Source organism: Struthio camelus, chromosome 1 (genome assembly GCF_040807025.1).
Source record: "Struthio camelus isolate bStrCam1 chromosome 1, bStrCam1.hap1, whole genome shotgun sequence".
Lineage (NCBI taxonomy): Eukaryota > Metazoa > Chordata > Aves > Struthioniformes > Struthionidae > Struthio > Struthio camelus.
The window spans coordinates 65,982,433-66,003,083 of NC_090942.1; the positions used below are offsets into that span (position 1 = coordinate 65,982,433).

The 20,651-nt window shown below is 43.4% G+C and overlaps 1 protein-coding gene across 8 annotated transcripts in view; it reads left to right on the plus strand.

Moving 5' to 3' along the window:
• DGKI (diacylglycerol kinase iota) overlaps positions 1-19,789 on the plus strand; it is a 227,244-nt gene extending 207,455 nt beyond the window's left edge. For 7 of the 8 annotated variants that reach the window (XM_068945771.1, XM_068945829.1, XM_068945793.1 and 4 more), the window contains 3 exons: positions 5,466-5,502; positions 7,348-7,447; positions 8,371-19,789. In XM_068945771.1, the coding sequence (XP_068801872.1) occupies positions 5,466-5,502; positions 7,348-7,447; positions 8,371-8,487 (254 nt within the window). In that variant the 3' untranslated portion in view covers positions 8,488-19,789. The other variant, XM_068945819.1, reaches the window with a different exon arrangement.
• Positions 19,790-20,651: the final 862 nt, after the last annotated feature.

Consider the following 20,651-nt stretch of genomic DNA (forward strand, 5'->3'; position numbering starts at 1 on the left):
GCAGCTTTCCAGACATTGTCTTCTGAGTTTCTCCAAATGCACAGTTTGTTTGATGTTCTCGGGGGATCAGAGTGCATTGGACAATGCTCTAATAAGGGCGTCCTCTCTTCTCCCACCAAGCAAATAATGAAACTCATTTCTACTCTGGGCACTTCCCAGTCACAATTGAGCTCTCTTGCTGAATCATCATCACCATAATGTCCTTTTTTTTTCTATTGCGTTTTCTGGCATCTGGCATCTTCTCAGCATTAATTAGTGTATAGGACCCAATCCAACGCTACTAATATCCTAGGCTTTCGCTGTATCTACCCTCTAATTTCTGTGGATGTGCACCCTTGATAAAAAATGGATCTTACTTCTGAGCTGGCAGTTTCTTCTGCCCAGCCATACTCTCCCCATAATTTGTCCCATATGTGGCTAGAGACAGTTAACATTAATAGGAGTTCTGCTGTAAAATACCCTCCAGCACACAGCATGGAAAACATATTATTAATCTTACAGGCACAATGTTCTGAATATTAAAACAAACAAACAAAACCTATCAGGAGTTTTAGCTGCCTAATGTGGAACTAGTGGAGTGAAGTGGATGTACTATAGGAGTGGGGAATCCCACCTCCTATAGCATTGTGATTGGGAGGAAGGAAAAATGTGTAGTGGTGTTGAGACTGTCTTTTGTGGTGATGGCTTTTGCAAACACAGAGGGAACATCAATATGAGAGGTTATTCTGTGATCTTGATTAGAATGATTTCAGATGTTAACGGGAAGAAAATAACCCTTCTCAAATTAGAAAAAGCACAGATGAGTCACACTAGGAAAGTGCTGTGCAGTATTGCCAGATACTTATTAGTGGACAAGTCTGGAATAGCAGCTGAAGCACCAGTGTAGTAGGTGTTAGAATGACAGCTGCTTACTGCTGCGGGAACAGCAGTGTTGTGCTGGCTGCCAGTGCTGCTCCTGCAAAGCAGTTTCTGTTTGTCCCCTCTGCAGGAAGTGCAAGTACATAGCCTGCACGTTGCTGCAGAGTGGCTTCCTGAATAAAGGCTCCTTTGCTCATGGTAGGAGGGTCACCCTTAAGCACTGGCTGTGGCTATGCTGAGAAACACTTAGCCCAAACTCGATATCAGAACTACATTTGCTTATTGTTGCAGTCAGCAATGCTCTTGCGTACTTCAGAGAAAAGTTAACTGTACATTTGCTTAACCTGAACAGAAGCAGGGAAGGCTTAAGAAGCTCAGTTAGAAAAAAGACCTCCTCCTAAATCATCTTCCATGTTTGGAATCAAACCTGACTTGGAGTGCTCATCTGGCAGTTCTGAAGTATTTATAATTTGTAACTGTTATTGAAGACCACCAATGCAAGGTTTGCTGCCGCCTTCTCTTCTCTTCTTCCCCAGAAGCTCAAAAGAAAAGCAAGAATCCAGTAGTTTGTCCAGGGAATTTTATTTATTTTTAAACAGAAGAGCAGGAGAACACTTATGTGCTCAGGGTTTTGTGTTGTAAATGTTGTAAACTTCTGGTGGAGTAGTCAGTGAGCAGTGCATCCCATCCTGAACATTTTTGTGACTTCAGATCTCAATGTCCTTGCTCTGTTGAGTGTATGAAACCTGGGTTTTGCTTTGAAAAATGACCCAGGCATCTTCCTGATCCAGTCTGATTCCTGTAAATAGTCAGACTAGCTTCCTCTAGTAAGAAAGAAGATACTTTTGATACTAGTAGCCTTGCAGAGTCAACAGGGAAGAGCTGCGGAAGGGTTTGGATTTGTACCCTCACCAGATTCAGCAGTTCCAAGGAGGACTTCTGGAAAGCAGATTCTGCCCTGAGACATGAGTGTCAGGGATGAAAAAGCCTTAAACAGCCTTTGGAAAGCAACACTGACGGAGAGTGAGTTTGCTGGGCTTTCATTGATATGTCTAGACTTGCAGAATGTTTCATGGTAGCGGGACATTTGTGAGGGACCTATGCAGAAAACAGCTCATTTTTCCTAAAAGCCACCAGGTATAAAATCCTCTATTTTAATTTGCAAGTTTAGCAAATTTGAGGTCAACATGACAGAGAGACAGTAAGGATGGAAGGCATGCAAGAGCTCTGTTTATAACATGGCTGTACTCTTTATGTGATGGTGGAAATTCTGAGCCAAAAGACACTAGCAGTAAAAAACAGACACTGTGAACGTTCACATCAGGTAAAAATGAGGAGTGTGGAGCTGAGAGAAGACTAGAAATAGTTCTGACTTTGCAGATTACTGTTATTTTAAAAATATTCCCTCCTGTAAGGTGAGGAACCATATCCAATTTTGTTCTACAGATATAAACCTTAATCAAATTATTAGGCAAAGAGGGTTTTGCCAGGTGAACAACCAGAAATGTCAATAATGTCAAACATTACTGCTTAAAAAAAAAGCACTTCTTCCTCAGTTCTGTGAAGCAGAACAGGACAAGGGACTGGCAGGGGTTAATAGCTGTGGGTCTCCTGTGGGTAACTAACCACCTCCATTGGAGGGGGCAGGCCTTCAGGCCTTTGGGACTGCATGGTGCTGTATATTTTGGAAATGTTTCTGAAATATGGTCATTTAGTCTCTCTTTTATGTTGGAATGAGCTTGGCTAAAGGGCAGCTGCTTTTGAGCATCTCCCTCCTTCCCTTCCCACCCCCTCTCCCCAGTTCAAGTTGCTTTGCCTCCTGAGAAATTGGAGAAGGGCTTTGGTGGAGTGAAAGGAGGCAGGAGGAGAGAAGGAAAAAAGTTAATAATTCTACACAGGCAGTCTATCGGAGACGTTAAGGATAGAGAGTGGTCTCAGCTGGGCTTCCCCTCCGTGCGTCATGCTTTTCAGCTCCTTTCATGCAAACTTCTCCCCCCACTGTCCCCATCCTGCCATTCTTTAGTCCCTGAGTCTCTCTCTCTCTCTCTTTTTCTCTCTTTTTCCCCCTCCACACATTTCTATCTTTTGTTTTTATTTCCCCCCCTGCTGTTTTCCTTGATAGAAATCTCACTCATGCATTTCCCTTCCGGATTTCTACTGGGTTATTTTGTCCTCTCTCTCTCTACGCCTTGGTCCCCTTTTCTTTCTTTGCCTCTTGTCCTGGAGTAAAACAGCCGCCTCCCCGCTGGGTCAGGATGACAGTGCCGTTAGCTTTCCCAGTGCCAGCCCTTCCCACATCTGTGCAGCTTTTGTCCGAGGGCAGGGGGGGATTTGGAATGGTCGGTTGGCAACGCCAGGGAAACTGATGTAAAAATGAGGTCCAAAAGAGAGGGGAAGGGGAATTAGGAGGAGGGCGTGAGATGGTTTAAGAGAAGCACAGCTGAAAATGAAGTAAAGAAATAAAGAGCATGGCTCAGAGTTGTGCAAGAGTTGGGACTGTCTAATTTTAGAGATAGGGCAGAAAGAAGGAAAAGAGTGAATCCTGGTACCACCTTATGCTGCAAATTGGTTATCCCCAATATCTGACCCTCAAGTGTCACAGAGATGGAGTCTACAGTGCTCCTAGGAGAGGCTTTATTTGGAACAGTCTTCTGGAGAGCCCCTCTGTGCACAGGCAAGATGTACCTGGCACCTCCTCAGGTCTGCATTCGTAGCCTGCCTGCCAGTCTGCAGCTCTCCACTCTTCCGTCCTCATGTGCTGTTTCTTCCTGCTCCAGATCACTTTTCTTTCATCCTTGATTTCCCATCTCCACACTCACTGGACCCCAGCTCCTCTGCCCTCTCAGATCATATTCTTCTACCTCCTCTACCTCCTTACTCCAGCTGTTTTAACCCTTTTTTCCCTTCTCCTCTGCCTATCAAGGTAAGCACCTCTGCACCCCACGCACCCAGTGCAGTCACCCTGTTCCGCTTTGCGTCACAGGTCATTGTGCCATCAGTGAACAAAAATAAGACTCTATTTTACAGTGCCTTTTCTGATGCACTGAAGGCCATTCCTTGTTATCTATCACTGGGAGGTGCGATTGCAGCAAATCATAGGGAAACACTTCTATTTTGGGAGAACATGATTTTCTTTTCTCCTGAGAGGTTTCAGGAGGTCTTTTTGTTCATTTGTTTTTACTTTTGATTTCTCAGGCAATTGTTTTTTTCTTTTCTCTCATCAAGGGGGCCCTGCTTAGCCCGCTATATGCTTCTTCTATGCTTAAAGGACCTTTCAGGTTGCATGTGATTCTCCTTTTAGATGAGGAGAATTGACATATCTGCCAAGCGAGGAAATGGGAATGTGTGGCATTAGAGTGCACGATGTTTTGAAAATGAAGAGTAGCTAATGAGTTTGGAGAACTCCATCCTTGGTATGAAATGCCCCCTGCCCTGGGGATTAAGGATACGACTTTTTTAACTACCCCATTTTCATTCTGATACAAGATGAAGGGAATGAACTACCTGTGTTCCAGCAGCAGGGGCAGCCAGCTGCCCCAGTGATATTGAATGTATAGGTTGTAGAAAGAGTGAGGGAGAGACAGGCTGCTCTGATCCATTCAAAACACCCACAGGCTGAAAGAAGTAATGAAGAGAGGTTGTGTATAGGCCTTTGTAAATAAATAGCGTGAAATTCCTCAGTTTCAGGTGAGATTTGCTGTAAGCTCTTGAGGACTCTTGAATCTTAAAGTCAGTGTGATGAAGAAAAACATTCACGCAGAAGAAGTAAAATTCCTGTAAAGTTTCACGTTCCCCTTGCTAACTGTCCCATACCATCTGGCACTATGCTCCAGAGTGTTAAAGAAGAGAATAATAAGCCAGACCGCAAAGGGAAAAGTTTTTCTCATTTTGAATGCTGTTCCAATCCTAGCCTTTCCATCTCACTATAATTAAATGGTGGATTTCACTGCTATAAACATCTGCCTGTAGTGAATATCAAGGACAAAAGAACATTAGCATAAATGCATTATTTTGTCCCACTTAACAAAAATCTTTTTTGTTTTCCTTAATCTTGCTTTCCTGATCATTGCTAACTAGTAGGGTACAGGATTTGCATATCAATATAAAGACTGCTGGGAATATTCCACCCTGATCTACATTCTGTATAACGCTATTAAGTGGAGTAGCACAGGGATGTCATTCAGGACAGAATTTGGCTAATTTCAACTTCCTAATGACATTTTCTCTCTAGTACTAACAATAGATTTAACATACAGTATATCAGGGTTTCCAGTATATCAGCATTTTCAATGCCTTGTACTTATGTAAAACACTTAATTGAGCAAGGTGAAGAGTGAGAAAATAAATGCCATGAATATTCATCCCCAGTATAATTTAGAGGCTGCTACTCCCTGGTACTAACACTCCAGCAGTGATGGTGCATTTAGAATTTTGCTAGTGCAAGGGCTTGGGCAAGCGAATGCTACCTTGAAGTTCAGCATATTTGTGCAAGTTGAGCTTTCAGTTGGCTTCTTTTACATATTTGCACCAGAAACTTGCTTCTGGGAGTCATGATCCTCTAGTCATGAGGACAAATGCTATATGACATACCTGATTCTCTTTTGCAGGTCCATCTGAATTACTGGACATGACAGACAGTGAAACGTAAGTACAATCTACCCTGCTGTTTACATCACCTGCATTACACTAGCAGAGTTCTCCTGATTTTCAAGTGCAAACTTTCAAATAAAAAGGGGTCTGAAAATGGCACATCTCTTACCCCTTCCCCCCCCTCCCCCCCACTGAACAGCAACCTCAAACCTGGCTTTCTGGCCTCAACCAATGTTTCTCGAACTCCGAACTTTGTCCATATTGCTTCCCACCCCAACCCCCACTTAATCTTTCTAGAGGAATACTAGAAAGTTATTGAGGTGAGGGACCAACCTGAAGACCAAATGCCAAAAGTCCAGGAAACACTTTCCTTGCTCAACATCTTTATTCAGTCTGTTCTTGAGTCGTCCAGAGTGCCCTGTCCAAAGTGGTCACAACTTGTGCAACCAAAGATTTCTCTCAAGCTATTAGAACCTTAGCCACCTCTTCTTTACTGCAGAATAAAGAAACAATTTTACTTTTCAATTCCCAGCTTCTCTATCACTTGTTGCATAGTAAAGATGTCACAAAGAGGATATATGGGAACCATGGATAATCCTGGGAAGCATATGGGATACATGGGAAGCAAAAATAGCCTTTCTCATAGGGGTTAAAGAATGTGCTCCTCTAAGATTCCCATCCTACGGTGCCCTCCTCTGATAGTGGAGCTAGCCAGGAAGGTTCTGCATGAGGTGCATGGGCTATCCGTGGGTGGTGGAGTCTGGATGGCCCACCAGTTTCTCCCCATGCAGAGGCATAGCAAAGCCACTGAAATGAAATGCAAGTGAATGTAGCTATGGGGGGTTCCATTTACAAAGGACTTTTCCACTGTTCCACTCACTCTTGAAAAGTGAAGGTTCAAGCCATGACTGCCAGCACAAATTTGTTTTTTGGTCCTCAGGTGGAAATCAGGTAGTGTCCAGTTCTGAATCTAGCTCTAGTGCAGCAGAGAGAAATGCATTACAAGGTTGCCTGTTAGTATTTCAACTTGCCCTGTCATGGATTTAGATTGAAATTCCTCTATGCACTCTCCCTTGCTAGGTAGGTATGTGCAAGATCTGTCCTACTACAGGTAATGCTTGTCATTTGTCATTTTGGAGAATATGTAATGGTCCTACTTGTTTGACACTATCATTAAGGACACCTCTTCAACCCACTCAAAGCATGTTTTCTTGCTTTTCCTAGTCAAAGTCTGATATGATTTCTGTAACTTCAGTAGTATAGTCAGTCTTAGAGTCCTGTTATATATAGCCCCAATCTGAGTGAAGTGCTTTGCAATAAATCTGCGGCTGCTACACAGCCTTCCCTTTGGAAAATCCTGTGTTCAGACTTCCCCAGTAGTCCAGCAGTGGATAACAAAAACACAGATCTCCTCTCATACATCCAAGAGAGTAAGGTATCAGAGCCAGGGCAGCAAGTGCACCAGTCATGACTTTGATGGGCAGGATTTTTCTAGCATCTCTCCAAGAGTGAGGTTCAGGAAAGAAAACGCAGGCAGAAGAAAAATCATTGCTGGTTAGCCTTCTGTGAAATAAAAAGGTGGCTAGTTTGCCCTAGCAGCAGTTAGCAGAATCGGTGGTTGGATGGGAATGTGACTTTCTGTCCTTTGAATGCATAAAACAGTGGCTCCTTTTTCTTTCCCACCCCTCAGAAGTTCTCCGTCTGCTATTTGTGCATTGCAGGCTTTCCTACTGAGTCAGAGGATGTAGATGCTAAGGGAGAGAGTGCACAAGTCTACCTCTACCAGCAAGAGGGAGCCTCGCAGAAATACAGCATCCTTCTCTGTCCTCTGCACCTCATAGTTCGTAAATGTACATTGGTGTGATGTGTCTCACTGCTGGTTTCTGTACTTTGGTCTAGGGGTGAGACAGCATTACATAAGGCGGCCTGCCAGCGCCATCGCGCCATCTGCCAGCTCTTGGTGGATGCGGGAGCATCTCTGAGAAAGACGGACTCCAAGGTAACCCAGCCCAGTAAATCAGTTATAAAATACTTCAGCCAAGTGAGACCAATCAGCATCCGTTCCTGCTGTGTGCGTGACAGAGGCTTCCTTGTGTGTGCCAAGAGCATTTCTTTTTAATCAAGCCATTTGTATTTAGAAAATTGTATTGATTTAGAAAAGTACAAGAGACGTCAATTCAGTCCCCAACATGGGTCATCTTCACCATAGTGAGAGCCTGGCCTGAAACTGTTCAGCATGTTGGGTGTGAAGGAGGCATCTCCATGGCACAGCAGCAGCATCCTCCTGTGTGGTCAAAAGAGAGGCCTGCGGGCAGGGACCACCTAGGGAAACCTTGGGTTTTGATTGCGTAGTGTCCATGAGGTTTGATTGCTGTGGCTGACTTGCTTTGTGAGGATGGCTAACCGTTTTCTTTTGCCTTTGCTTGCCCTTTCACTCATTGATGCAACATTAACCACTAACCTCTCTTGGTGTAAGCTTGAGATGGGACATGGCTAACAGAGTCTGGGCATGAGGAAGAGGTCTGGGCAAAATTAAAACATAGGAATATTCTGTCAAGTGCTCTTTTCAAGTGTTAGCTATGATATTGTGCATTGTATTCATGTAGGAACTGTAGCCCAAAAATGAAAACTCTACTTCTTTGAGTATGAGAGCCTTTCTGTCTGATATATCAAATGACATGTCCTTACAGAGTTGAATGATTTGTCCTAAACTGCACAAGGATTTTGAGAATCTTAAGAATCTCACAGCTGTTGCAGATTGGAATGACTCTCACAGAAAACCGTCACTTGACAGCAACTTTATTTGCTTGATTCTGCAAATTTGCTTCTACCCTACGTGCAGTAATTTCTGTGGGTCACCCTTTCCTCTGTTCTTCTAAAAGTGTTAGCACAAGGTTTTCTATCTGTGTTCCTTTGTTATAGGGTAAGACCCCTCGTGACAGGGCTCAGCAAGCTGGCGACCCAGATCTGGCCTCCTACCTGGAGAGCCGACAGAACTACCAGATGGTTTCCCATGAGGACCTGGAGACGGCAGTCTGAAAATGAGGAAGAGCACCCTTGGAAATAACAAGGCTGCACGTGAGGCACTCAGGCGTCATGTGAGGAAGAAGCTGATGGAATCAACGTGTCTCTCGCTCTCATGGAAAAATATCTGAGGACATGCCACCAGTTTCTAAGGGCTACTGAGTCTTGCCACGGAAGGGTTAGGTTCCTTATGTTAGCCCATGATGGATGAGGTGGGATGCTCAAAGGTCTGTGGAATCCATGGGCCACGGAAATTTACCTTTATTGCTTCCAGCAAGTAGCATGAACTTCTCCCATGTTCATCTGTACAATTTATTAAAAAAAGGAAAGAGAGAAGGGGGTGTGGGGGAAATCAAACTGACTGGGACATTAAAGCACCCAACCAGGCCCTCCTCCATCCCTACAGTATCCTGCATTCCTTTCACTCTCCCATTCCCCTCACTTGTCATCAGTTAAATATACCTGTTATCTCTATGTTAAGTCTTCACAAATGGTCAGGCAGTAGCAAGAAATTTGAGGAGCTCTGGATGCCCTTAGGAAAAAAACAACATTTGTACCTGCTGAGTTCCCTCCCTTACCATTCCCTTGGAAGCTGTTTCCTCAGTGTTCAGTCACCAGGGAGTTTTCTCACTTTTGGAAAGTATTTTCTCTATTGCCTTGTTTTCTGGGGTGTGGAGCACAGATTTACAGCAGTAACAAAAGCTAGCCTCCTCATTGTTGCTGGGTATATCATTATGGTTTCCTCAGGAGGCAGTCGTTTGAATGAAAAGGAGTTATATGGGATAATCCATGTTGTATGACAGAGCAGAAAGTTACCAGTAAGGTTTCCCACATCACTGTTGCCCTGATAACGACAGACTAGTTCCACTCAGGTGTCAGGTCTGTCTAAAAGTTTATAGCTATTTTTTACTTCCAGGAAGATGGGTTTTAAGCTGAGCAGAGATCAGTGCAAGACGGAGGGAGTTGCAACTGACTGACTTATTAACCCAGTCCCCTTTGAGTTCCTGCCAGACATAGGCAGCAAATCTAGAACCTCAGCTGACAGCATAGGCTTGCTGCCATGAACAATAGAATGAGCACTGCCCTTGTCATATTGTGGACAGAAAAACTCCTCTGGCAGGACATGCTAGCTGTCCAATTCCACAAGGGAATTGGAACAAAGTTTTAAAGAGTGACTGTCTCACTGAAAAAGGACAAGTGGCAACTCCTTGTCTCATTGCTCACCATAGCCTTGGAAACTTAAATTGCTTACCTGCTGAAAAGGCCAGCCGTGTCTTCTGTATTTGTCTATTCTCTGTCTTACCTCACACATTATAACCACAGAAGAAGAAAAAACAAACACACACGTACAGACATACGCAAAATATTCACCTTCAGGTTTTCCATCACTAAAGACAATTCAGCAACCAGAAATAGTAGAGCTTCCACTTAGTCTGACCAATCCTCATGAAAACTCCGAAGGGCCACTCCTGGCATAATTCTTGCAATAGATTTTTGAATTTGGTTTGTTGTTTGTTTTGAAAGATCCATTGGTGTTTTGTTTTCATGTTTATTGCTAGGTGTAGGTCTCTGGTAGATGGTGATCATCAGGATTACATGCAGTTTGGAACCCTTGAAAATAACTCAGGTTATTATTCAGATAAGTTTTTCTTCCTCAGTAGCAGTTGTGGAAATGAATTGAGTGGGATTCCTTTCCTTTCCTTTGATTTTTTTTTTTTAAACAGAGTGGTTCTTATCGCAGAGAGGGAAGAGCTGAAAAAAATATATTTTTTTGATTATTTCTGTTTTCAAAAGTTCATTTGATAATGAGCAAAATCTTTCTTTAGCATTTCTTCCTCTGGAAGGAAACTATTTATATTTGTAATCTATAGATCAATGGCAACATGAAATGTATTTTGTCTTATTTTCTATCTTTATTTTACCTTTCTTGTTTTAAAAAATAAAATATGAAAGCCAAATTCTTTCCCTTGATAATCATCCAGGGTCTTGTGGCAAAAAGCAGTTTGTGTATACATCACAACAGAATTTGGCGACTATTAAAATAAACAATCAGAGTACAATTTTGGGGTACGTGAAATTTCCATAAGGAAAATCCTCATGCTGTGGTTTCACAGTAGGCCTTGCATCATTTCCCAGCTGTGAGGAAAGATACACTGAAATATTTCTATATATTTAACTATAAATAAGAATTACATTAGCATCAATTGTACCTTTTGGTTTGTGTTACTGATGTGAGTAATGGAGGAAGCTTCAATGATACCATGGGCTGGATTCTGTCCTGTGCTGAGGCCAAACTGGTGCCTGAGTTGAGATCAGCCAGTGAGCCCTTTGTAGCTGCCTGATCCTCAAGTCCCCCAAAGTAGGTGGAACGATCAAAGGTTTTCTCTAATCACAGGTAACTCCCAGAGCACCACAGATGAATAATTACAATGGAGTTGGGTCTGGTCCTGTTCTGTCCCAGTACTCCCCTCCTCGGTGATCCGTTCCTGCTGCCTGTGGGGTAGCTGGTGCGGGGCTGGCTCTGACGGCTCTTGGTCAGCGTAGGGTGCCCCTGTGCTGGGGAACAGCTTGGCAGGAATGGGCAGAGCCGAGCTCCTGGAGCCACCGGGGCCCCTCAGCAGAGCTATGTCATGCATGAGAATCTGGCCTGCCTTTTTCCCCCGCAGCTGGAATATGATGCTATGATTAAAGGGAGACTTGTGCTTCTGGAAAGTTTCCTGCTCTGTGTACTCAGTGGCACTACTGTATGATGGCATTACTGTATGATGGAAAGAAAATCTTGTACTGGAGATAGGACAGGGACCCCACCACATGAAGTGCCTTTTAATATTCCAGGTGTTCCAAAGCACTTCACAAGTGATGTGTTTAGATACTGGCAGCGTATTTTTGTAGGTAATAGAGAATATATATTGTTTTCTGCAATGGCTCACATACAGCCTGGGATATCAGAACTTGGTTCATTGAGGGAAGGAGTTTGGGCCATCACAGGATTATTTCTTACTCCTCTCAATGTGCCAGGGGATTCTCGACTCTGGACAGCCGCCAGAAGCAGGCAGACTCGGCACCAGTTACAGGTGACACGTACGTATTGAATCTCTGAGCACTTGGGCTCTAGGTTAGTACAGTATCATTGTGTCTGCATTGCGCTGCACCCAAATGCCAGTGTGCAGCAGGAAATCCACTTAAATTACATGTAAAACATTTTGATTTACTAGAAGTACTCGTGCTGTGGTTGTGTCTATTTATGTGTGTGTTTTGCTATATATATATGTATATTTATAAATATACAAACGTGTATTTATAAATTCGAAACGAGTCTACATATATCTATACTCACACACACGTATGCACATCCGCTTTTAGAACTGTTGCATTTGAAGGACAAAGTACCTAGGGATGCCCAGCTATTGAGGTTGCTGGACTGACAAAGTATCGTGTTCCATCTTAATTCGCTATTAAAGGGGATCCTTTTCAGCAGAATGGAGGAGCTCCTGAATTGTTCCATTGTACTGCCTTGACTAGCTCATTTTAAAGTTAAATGGAGGGAAAGAAAATATTTATAATGCTGATAAAATAAACTTACTTTTGTTATTTAATAGCATCAGTTACATGTATTATTTCATATTTCAATGTTAGAGATATCTTTATGTGTTATCCAAGACATGACGAGGTCATACGTTTCTCAATAACTCTAGCATCTCTGAGGCAGTGTTGTGAGGTGTGAGGCTGAGTGACTCATGAAAGGCAGGAGTTCAAGGCAATTTTGCGCTGGCTTATGAAATGGGCCTTGGACTCTAGTAGCTCTTTCACCATTTCATGTGATGGCTTGTCTGTGGTGGTGTGCATTAAGATGTCTCTGTGTAGATGTTTTTACTGACGCTTGTCGCCCTCACTTTTCCCCAGCAGCAGTGGAGTTGCTCAGTATCAACTCTTGGTACTGTAGCCTGGATTCTGACTACATGAGATATCCTCTGATACGTGAGGCCTGTCTCATGGAAGCACCACAGGCATAAAGAAAATAGAACAAAACTGATGTTTTGTTGCCATTGATCTTCCCAGTTGTATGTGCAGAGCCGGTGCTGTTGTGGACGGGCGCATGAGTTTCCTGGAGGTGCGGCAGTGGGACCGTTTGTTTGAGTAATATGTGAAGGCCTCTTTTGCTCATTTTTGTCTTTGTCTTTGCTGTGATAGTGATGTGCATGGTAATGAAAGACACTAATGCATAATCTCACCTAGAAGGCAGCTACTATTTTCCTTCCAGCCATCCCAGATACCTCCTGTGGGGTGTGCTTACGTGTTGATGCTTTCAGTGTATCAAAAGCCTGCTGAGAAGATCTGGCTCCTGGCAAAAGCTGTGAAATGCGCAAGGTATCTTGGTAGTCTTAAGGTCACTGGGGGTTTAATGGTACTCAAGAAATGTATGGACATACTGGAAATTTGGATGCCTTTAAGAACACTCCAAGGATAATTCTGTCATTGCACTTCATGCACTCCAGTAAGGAAACAGTTCCTCGTGCTGAACCATTTGAGGTCTGTCATTTTCTTTCCCCCATTTTTTGCCTCTCTTATGTCAGAATAACATACATGGATGAGTACTTTATAAGAATGGTGTTAAAAGTTTTGTGTAAGAACTCTTCTACCACCCAGAAAATAACATTTCTATCTCCATTATATCTATTATTTTCCATTCATCAGGCATTATACTTCTCTCTTTCTATTTTCCTCTCTGAACCTGAGCCAAAATGACATTGGTTATTTGCTTCCTAGTTAGTCTAAAGCATCAAATGTGAGTATCTGCAGTTAGTTCAGCAGTCCTGCCAACAGTTTATCATAAACCCATGTCTTTTTCTGGATGCCTCTGAACCTAAAAGACAGCCAGTATTACCGGGTTCACTGTGATACATATCTTCTCATTTTGATTTCTTAGCAACAAAGTAGGCAACTCTTTTTCCTAGTAGTCTATAGTTACAGTTTTAAAACCCCAGAAGCTGCCTGCCACACTCTGCAGATTGCAACAGAGACTCAGTAAAGTGCCAAAACTGACTTGTCAGCATTTTGGTGAAGAACAGAATTTTTCGTGGGAGTAAGTGACTTGAGCTTCAGTGCTTTAACTCCCCTTGGGAGTGCGGGATTCAGTGCATGGCTGGACTGTGGAAAGGCCTCAAGAGGAGCTATAATCCAGCCCTGTGCCCAGCTGTTGGGGCAAACAGAGGGGTCAGGATGTCCCAGCCTTTACTGAGGAGACACTAGTGCAGACATGCATGCTTATTTCAGGTACTGGCAGCAGCTGAATGCCAGCAGCTCAGTGCTCAGCTTAGGCTGCAAAAGCTGCCCAGAAGTAAACTAAGCACCTGGGTAGTTTCTCATGTTTAATTCTGTTTGAAGCTGGCTTGAGAGGCATGAACTATCCAGTAGTCAAGTCGGTGACCGCGGTTACGCGTACTCTTAAGCTGTGCTATGGCATCATGCTTCTCCAGACTGCCTCACTGGAGATCCTCTGTAGGTACCAGAGCTTGGGGGACTCACTTTCTCTCTCCAGCATGTTACCATCACCACTGCTCGTGAGGGTGTCCACAGAGAGCAGTGCTCTCCTGTCCCCTGCACACGTGCACTGGATGTAGGCTCACCTCCCCCTGCCTTTGGCCAAGGGATTTCCTGGCCCCTGCATGGTGCCGCTACTGCGAAAGGGGAAAATTCTCTCCCTCAGGCCTTCATGATGCCAGTAAATTCACTACCTTTGACTTCAGTGATTAGGCAGGCTTAGTCCTGAATAACCCACTGTATGCAGCCATCAGAACGCATCTTGTCTCCTGCCTTATTTATTAGGTGCCACATTCCAGCCTGGGCTGCAGGTTCTTGTTTCTCAGACTGCTTATTAAAAAAAAAAAAAAAAAAGACGACGACGATGACGACAATCACTCCTATGCAGTACACATGTATCCAGTTACCAACAGGGTGGGGAAGAAAGGGAGCTGGATTTGACAAGTCCTCGTTCTGATGTAGCACATGACATTTTCTAGAGTCTATACAGGAGGATGCCTTGCAACAAAAGCACACCTATAATTAAGGAAATAATTTCATACTTAGTCTTTTAAAAATCTGTCAGCTTATGCTGTTGTGTCCCCTCCAGGGAAGAGATTTTGTGAACCTGAGAAGGCAGTGATTCTCTTAAGAGACACACATGGGAAAAGGTAAATATCTGAGAGAGCAGAAGCTTAAAAAGACACATTTCCCTCAGAAATTGGTTTCTATCATTTTGCCCTAAAGTACTAGAGACAGAATCTTGATTTGGGAAAGCTATTTCAGAGTTCCCCAATATTTCAACAGATCCAGCTTTCAAACACAAAGTACATAGAAGCAGTAGCATTTTGAAATGAAAGAAATAAGCACTATTTCTTTTAGCAACACAGTGCTACATATGTAATTGCTTCATCTACAGCCAGCCTCCTTCTGCTGACAAAATGTAACACCTGGCTCTTCAATTAGTCCCTGTCTAGGAGGCTGCTCGATGAGCAGGCGAAGCGCGCATCATGGCAATCCAGTGTTCTGTTATGACAGGTGCTGCAGCAATTATTTAACTATTAATGCACAGACTGTGGTAGCAATTCGTTTCGTAGCCTTACACTTTATTTTAACGAGCAAAATGGCCTTCTGGTTCCAAATGCCTTAATGACCTTCAGTTATTGCTTTTCTCCTCAGTCCGTGGCCAAGCAGAGGGAGAAAGCAATCCCTGTTCCTACAGATATGCAAAAATCCAGACCCCCATCTAGGAACTGTAGGAACCTGTTAAATTTTTAGATTGAGAGAAGAACAAGAAGCTCTTGAGCTGGACGCAATAGACATGAGCAATTTCTGCCTCACTAATTAGGCTCTAATGGACAGTCCCATTTATCTAGGATTTTTTGTTCTCCCCTGTACAACATTCACACAAAAAATGGAAGGCGATGGCAAAATTAGAAAAGTAAAGCTATGCTTGCCCCTAGGAATGGGGGGGCCTGCAGAGTGGATTCTGTAAGTATTGTTATTTTCTGGGCAGGGTCTTGCAATGCTAGCCATTGAATTTCACTGTAATGAGTAACTTCCTACCACAATTAAAAGTGTCCACTTTTAATAAAGTGAGATTGGTGCATTTACCCTCCAAGGTCACTGCTCCTATTTTTTATGTCATCGCTCCACACGGGGCTCCTGGGAGCTGCCCCCAGGGATCCCCACGCACGCTGACGGACAACAGGATTCTTGTTTGCAGCTCCTGAGAACTCGGCAAAGCAGGGCAGGAGCCGAAAGCTGTGCAATGAGATCTCTCTCTGCTCCTTAGCCACGTCAGAAGTTTTCCTTCCAAACAAATGGAAACACCACCTCAAAATTAATGGTTGCTGTAGGCCACAAAGCAAATAGCTGTCTTTTGTCTCCTGTCCCCCTGCTTTGGCCCTTTTCCTAGGAATAGCTTTTTTTGGGGGTTTTTTTTTTGATTGATCAAAATGGGAAAACTGTTCTTGATGTGTTTGTTTTAATAGATGGGTGCAGTGGCCAGTTTTTTTTCTTTTAGTGGGAGAGGATTCTTTTGCTCTTGCCCTACTGCAATAATGCCCCTATCTCCATAGCATACAGTAAAGCTAAGAAAAAATTGAGCTTTCTGGCAGCTAATGGCAGGGAGTAAATGGAATGTAATTTCATTTAAATTTGATTTAAAATCATTTCGGCTGCTCTTTGCTTTTTCTTCCCTTTTCTGCTATATCCTTTTCAGTCCTATCTCATTCAGGTCCTTTCTCTTTGCCTATTTTTTTCTTCCCTAGCACATTCTAGCTTGATTGTGACTGGAAAGGTCTGCTGGCTTGGGAGCTTCCCTCTGGGACACCTTTGCTTGACCAGAGTCACAGGTGATTGGATCTCCTCTGACCGAGTCCAGCTGTGGGTAGGGAATGATGAAATTCTGCTGTACCAGCTGTGGACATGTGGCACTAAAGGCACCTTCGGGGGTAGCTCCAATGTCTGAGGATTAAGGAGACTGGAAGCATGATGGACTTGGATAATTCACACCTGAGGGGTTAATTATGACCATTGCAGACTCAGTTTTAATATCAATAGAAAAAAAAAGGTTGTTTTTTTTTTATTGTCTACTGTTACATTCCTTCCCTTCACTGTTTTCCTGTTAAATAATTTTTTCCAAGGCAAATGTGATTCTGTTGCTCTGTGACGTGCTTCCAAGATGTGGCAGCTGCTTCCTGTTGGTGAATGACTGTGCTGTTCTCTAGTGTGAAATGGCTGGCCTTGCTGTCGTACTGTTTTGTGCACTGCATGTATCCCTCAAAAATCACAGGGAGATGGCGGAGGTGTATCAGTTTTTTGTTGTTGTTCCATTTACATGTCACTGCAGAATGAATGATTCTCTTCCATTTGCCTCCTTTGATCACACAATAGCTTTTGGAGAAGAAAATAAGTGGCTGAGCCTTCAAAGCACTAAGCAGCTCCTGGGAGCTTTGTCTCTCTCTAGCTTATTGCTGCACCTCACAGAGCTAGGAAAAGGGAATGGGGGTGCCTTGTATGCTCAGAGAGATGCATATGTCTCATTACTGGCAAAAGCAATGTCTCTTTGGAGGCTCCATAATCCAAACACCCCAGCCTGTGCCAGGCCTAGTGTAAAATGCACAGGGACATTAGTAAGCCTGTAGAAGTTCCTTTCGAAAGGGTTCTCTCAAGCTCTTTGCATCCAATTTGTTATTCTTTCTTGTGCTGCGTGAGGGCACCCCAATGATGATGGTGATTCCTACCTGTTTCCCCTCACAGCGGCCAGCATGGGACTGCCCTTTGTAACGGGTGCCATGTAGCTGTTATTTCCCATCTGCTCCATGTCCTGCAACCCTGTTGGTAAATAAAATAGTCAAATGTTAAAATTCCTTTCCAAATGGACTCAGAAGCTGCCAGCACTGGTTGTTGTCCTGTGAGGGAGCAGTGTCTTACGAAGGGGAATGTGGAATATAACTACCAGCCTTTTTCCTGTAGGAAGCTCTGCAAGGCGAAGCATGCTTTCACGGTGGAAAGTGAAGGTTATTTTTCATCTGTCTGTATTTTTCTGTACTGTAACCCTATGCCAGTTATTTTGGAAGCAGTTGGCTTTTTTGAAGCAGGATGCTTTTCAAAGATTTTGGAAAGTCTAGCCAATGCTATAGCTGAGGACTTGTGTTCTGCATCTCCCACACAAACCTTCTGGCAGTCCATGGAGGTTTCAGGTCCTCTCTGAGTCAGTGAGCAGAACGTTTTGCTACAAACTACATGCTTTCCTTTCGTGCCACCATTATTCCTACTTTGCTTCTGCACAGCTTTCAGAGCAACTATGACTTTTCAGCCTTTCACTCAAAATAGCCATGATGCATTGTGGACAAACATGATTTTCTTATGGACTCATTGAACTGCAAGTCTATGCTAATGAAAATGCAAGGTACATAACGGTTGAAGATGGTTTATGAGACTGTCACTGCTAGCTCAATGGGGATTTTTCCTGAGCAGGAACTGACTTGTTATTACAAAACACAGAGGTCATGCAAAAAATTGATCACTGTGTTTAATGATGTGCTTATGCTTCATGATAGCTTGCAAGTCTAACCATGTGTTGTTACATGGTTATGTCACAGATTAGGGAAAGCACTTGCTGCATGTAATAATTAACCAGCATGTCTTTCTGGAGGTACTGTGGTCAGAGGAATAGAACAGAGGGTAGTAGGTCAAAGCGCTGCAGTTTTATTTCTATCTCTGTTTCTGAGTGACTGTATTGGGCAAGTCATTTAACTTCACTGTGCCTCAGTTTCCTTATCTGTAAAAGGGGATAATATCGGCCCCCTAGGTAAGCTGTTTTGCGCTGTGTGGCTGAAAAGCGCTATATATTAATCATTCATCAGTTTTTCATTGTGTCTTGTACTGTTCCCATTTAATATCATGGTTCTTTTTGAACCACTTTTTGAAGGAAGACAGGTGTAGCCCATGCTTTTTTTTTTTTTTTTTTTAGTTTAGCTGACTTTATTTGAGATAGTAAAGAGTGCTGGGGGAATGACAAGTTTCTAATGAGTTGGTCTGCACTTTTCATGCTTGATTTCAGTGTTTGAACTATCTCATATTAAAAATGTTAACTCAGTGACATTTTCAGTGAATAAAGCATTTGGGTGGTTGCCCTCATTCCAGAAGATAATACTTTGCTCAATTTTAGGGAAGTTTTGTTCCATCATATTGAGTTCATTGAGCACAAACTGTTTCATTTTGGAAGGCCTGTCTCAGAAAGTCCTTCCTTCTGTTTCCACTGAGGTATCACAGAGTCTTTTCCAACAGCCCAGGAATCACCACTGGAGTCTGTTGATGCAAAAGGTTTCTGGGGAAGGAAGCAAAACATCTGTGGGAGCAGACTGTCCTGCCTCATTACTAGCATCTGCTCTGGCCACTTGGCAAATGAGCAATGGAAACTGGTGAAGAATGAGGCTTCTTTGCTGTTAGGGAAGTATGAGAACTGGGAATGTCTCCTGCAAAAAGGAACCAGGCTAAGCCAGTGTGAAATGCTGTGTGGTTTATAAAGAAGTCTTGTCAGGAGGAATGGTGATGAACAGGCTCATGATGGAAAAGCTGAGTTTCCACCAAGCAATATAGTGGATGTTCACTGGCTGCTTCCTGGAGGTGGTGGGGAAAGGATAAAGGACAGATTCTGATCTCCTCTACACTGAATCCACTCCAGATGAACCAAGGTGTGAGAGATCAGAACCTGGATCACTCAATAATGTGTTTAGTCCCCTGTATATAATGGTAAAGCCAAATAATAAATACATATGTTCAGCCAACATTTCATGGGCATCCAGAGTTCCAGTATTTGTACATATACTATTATCTGTACCCACATCTGTTCCAGGAGTTGTAATAACATCACAAAGGGCTCTTTTATGCTGTCTGACCCCACGCATAACAGCCTGGAGCTGTGCATCATGAGGCTGCCAGCTGGCAAAAGGAAGCGGAGGCATGCAGCAGCACCCGTGAAATGAAGCTATGTTTAACAGAGAATCAGGGTCCAGGTAATCAGCCGTGGAGAGGAAAGGGGTACAGGAAGGGGGAGGGGTTTTTGTAACAAAGTGAGAAAGTATTTTCTTCCCTGATTTTCTTGCATTTCCTATTTATACAAAGTATCTTGATCACTGTGTTGCTAAACAAGGAGATTTTAAACTGGGGGAAAAGGCGGAAATCTGTATACAGTGAAAGAGCTGGTTACTGTTCCTTTTGGACACTTTTTCTGTATTGTGACTTGTGTGGAAATGTACAGAATAAAAGTGAAGAAGCGCATGCCTTGGCTGGGCTGAGTTCCCTTGTGTTATTTGCCAGTGGAGCTGGGTTGCTGCTGCTGGCAGAGCTATAAAACTGTTGTGACTCAAAAGCTGTGAAGAGCTGGGGGGAGAACGGAGGAAAAGGATGCAAGGGTCAAAGTGCAAGTGTCTGTGTGTGAGGAAGGGTGTGTTAGACCTTTGCATAAACCAACTTCAGACTCATGGTAACATAAAAGGCTAATGATTTCGTTAACATTCCTGGTGAAATCTCAGTCTCCTACTAAGTGCAAGGCATTCGGGCTGTCACATAGGCATGTGGGTCACCTCAGGGTCTTGCCTATGCTTCTCAAGAGCATTTCCCAGTGCACTCTCTGATTCACCACCAATTTAGTTTAGGTTCTCAGGTTCACACTGTTTTGAACTAACATTACAACAGAATTTGGCGACTATTAAAATAAACAATCAGAGTACAATTTTGGGGTATGTGAAATTTCCATAAGGAATATCCTCACGCTCTGGTTTCATAGTAGGCCTTGCACCATAACTCATGAGTGTATAATGGCTCTGTTTCCGCCCAACTGTGCGTGGTTGAAGAAGTGTCTGTCATGGCCATTGCTTGCTTTCTGGTCTTCAGCAGCTGCCCTCCCTGCTCTGCTCAGGAGCTTCTGCGCTGTTTAAGACACCAAGAATTGTGTAGTTCTCTCTCTTGTGCAAGTACCTATTTTCTAACAGTTCTTTTGTCTCTGTTTTCCCGTCATGAAAATGTATTTCTGAATAATTTTGTGATGTTTCCTTTGCTCGTGTCCCTGGGGCAGCGCCTGTCACAAAAAATCCTCCCTAGCACATTGCCTTGGCTCCCTCCTCCACTCCAAGCCCTTTGATGCTCAC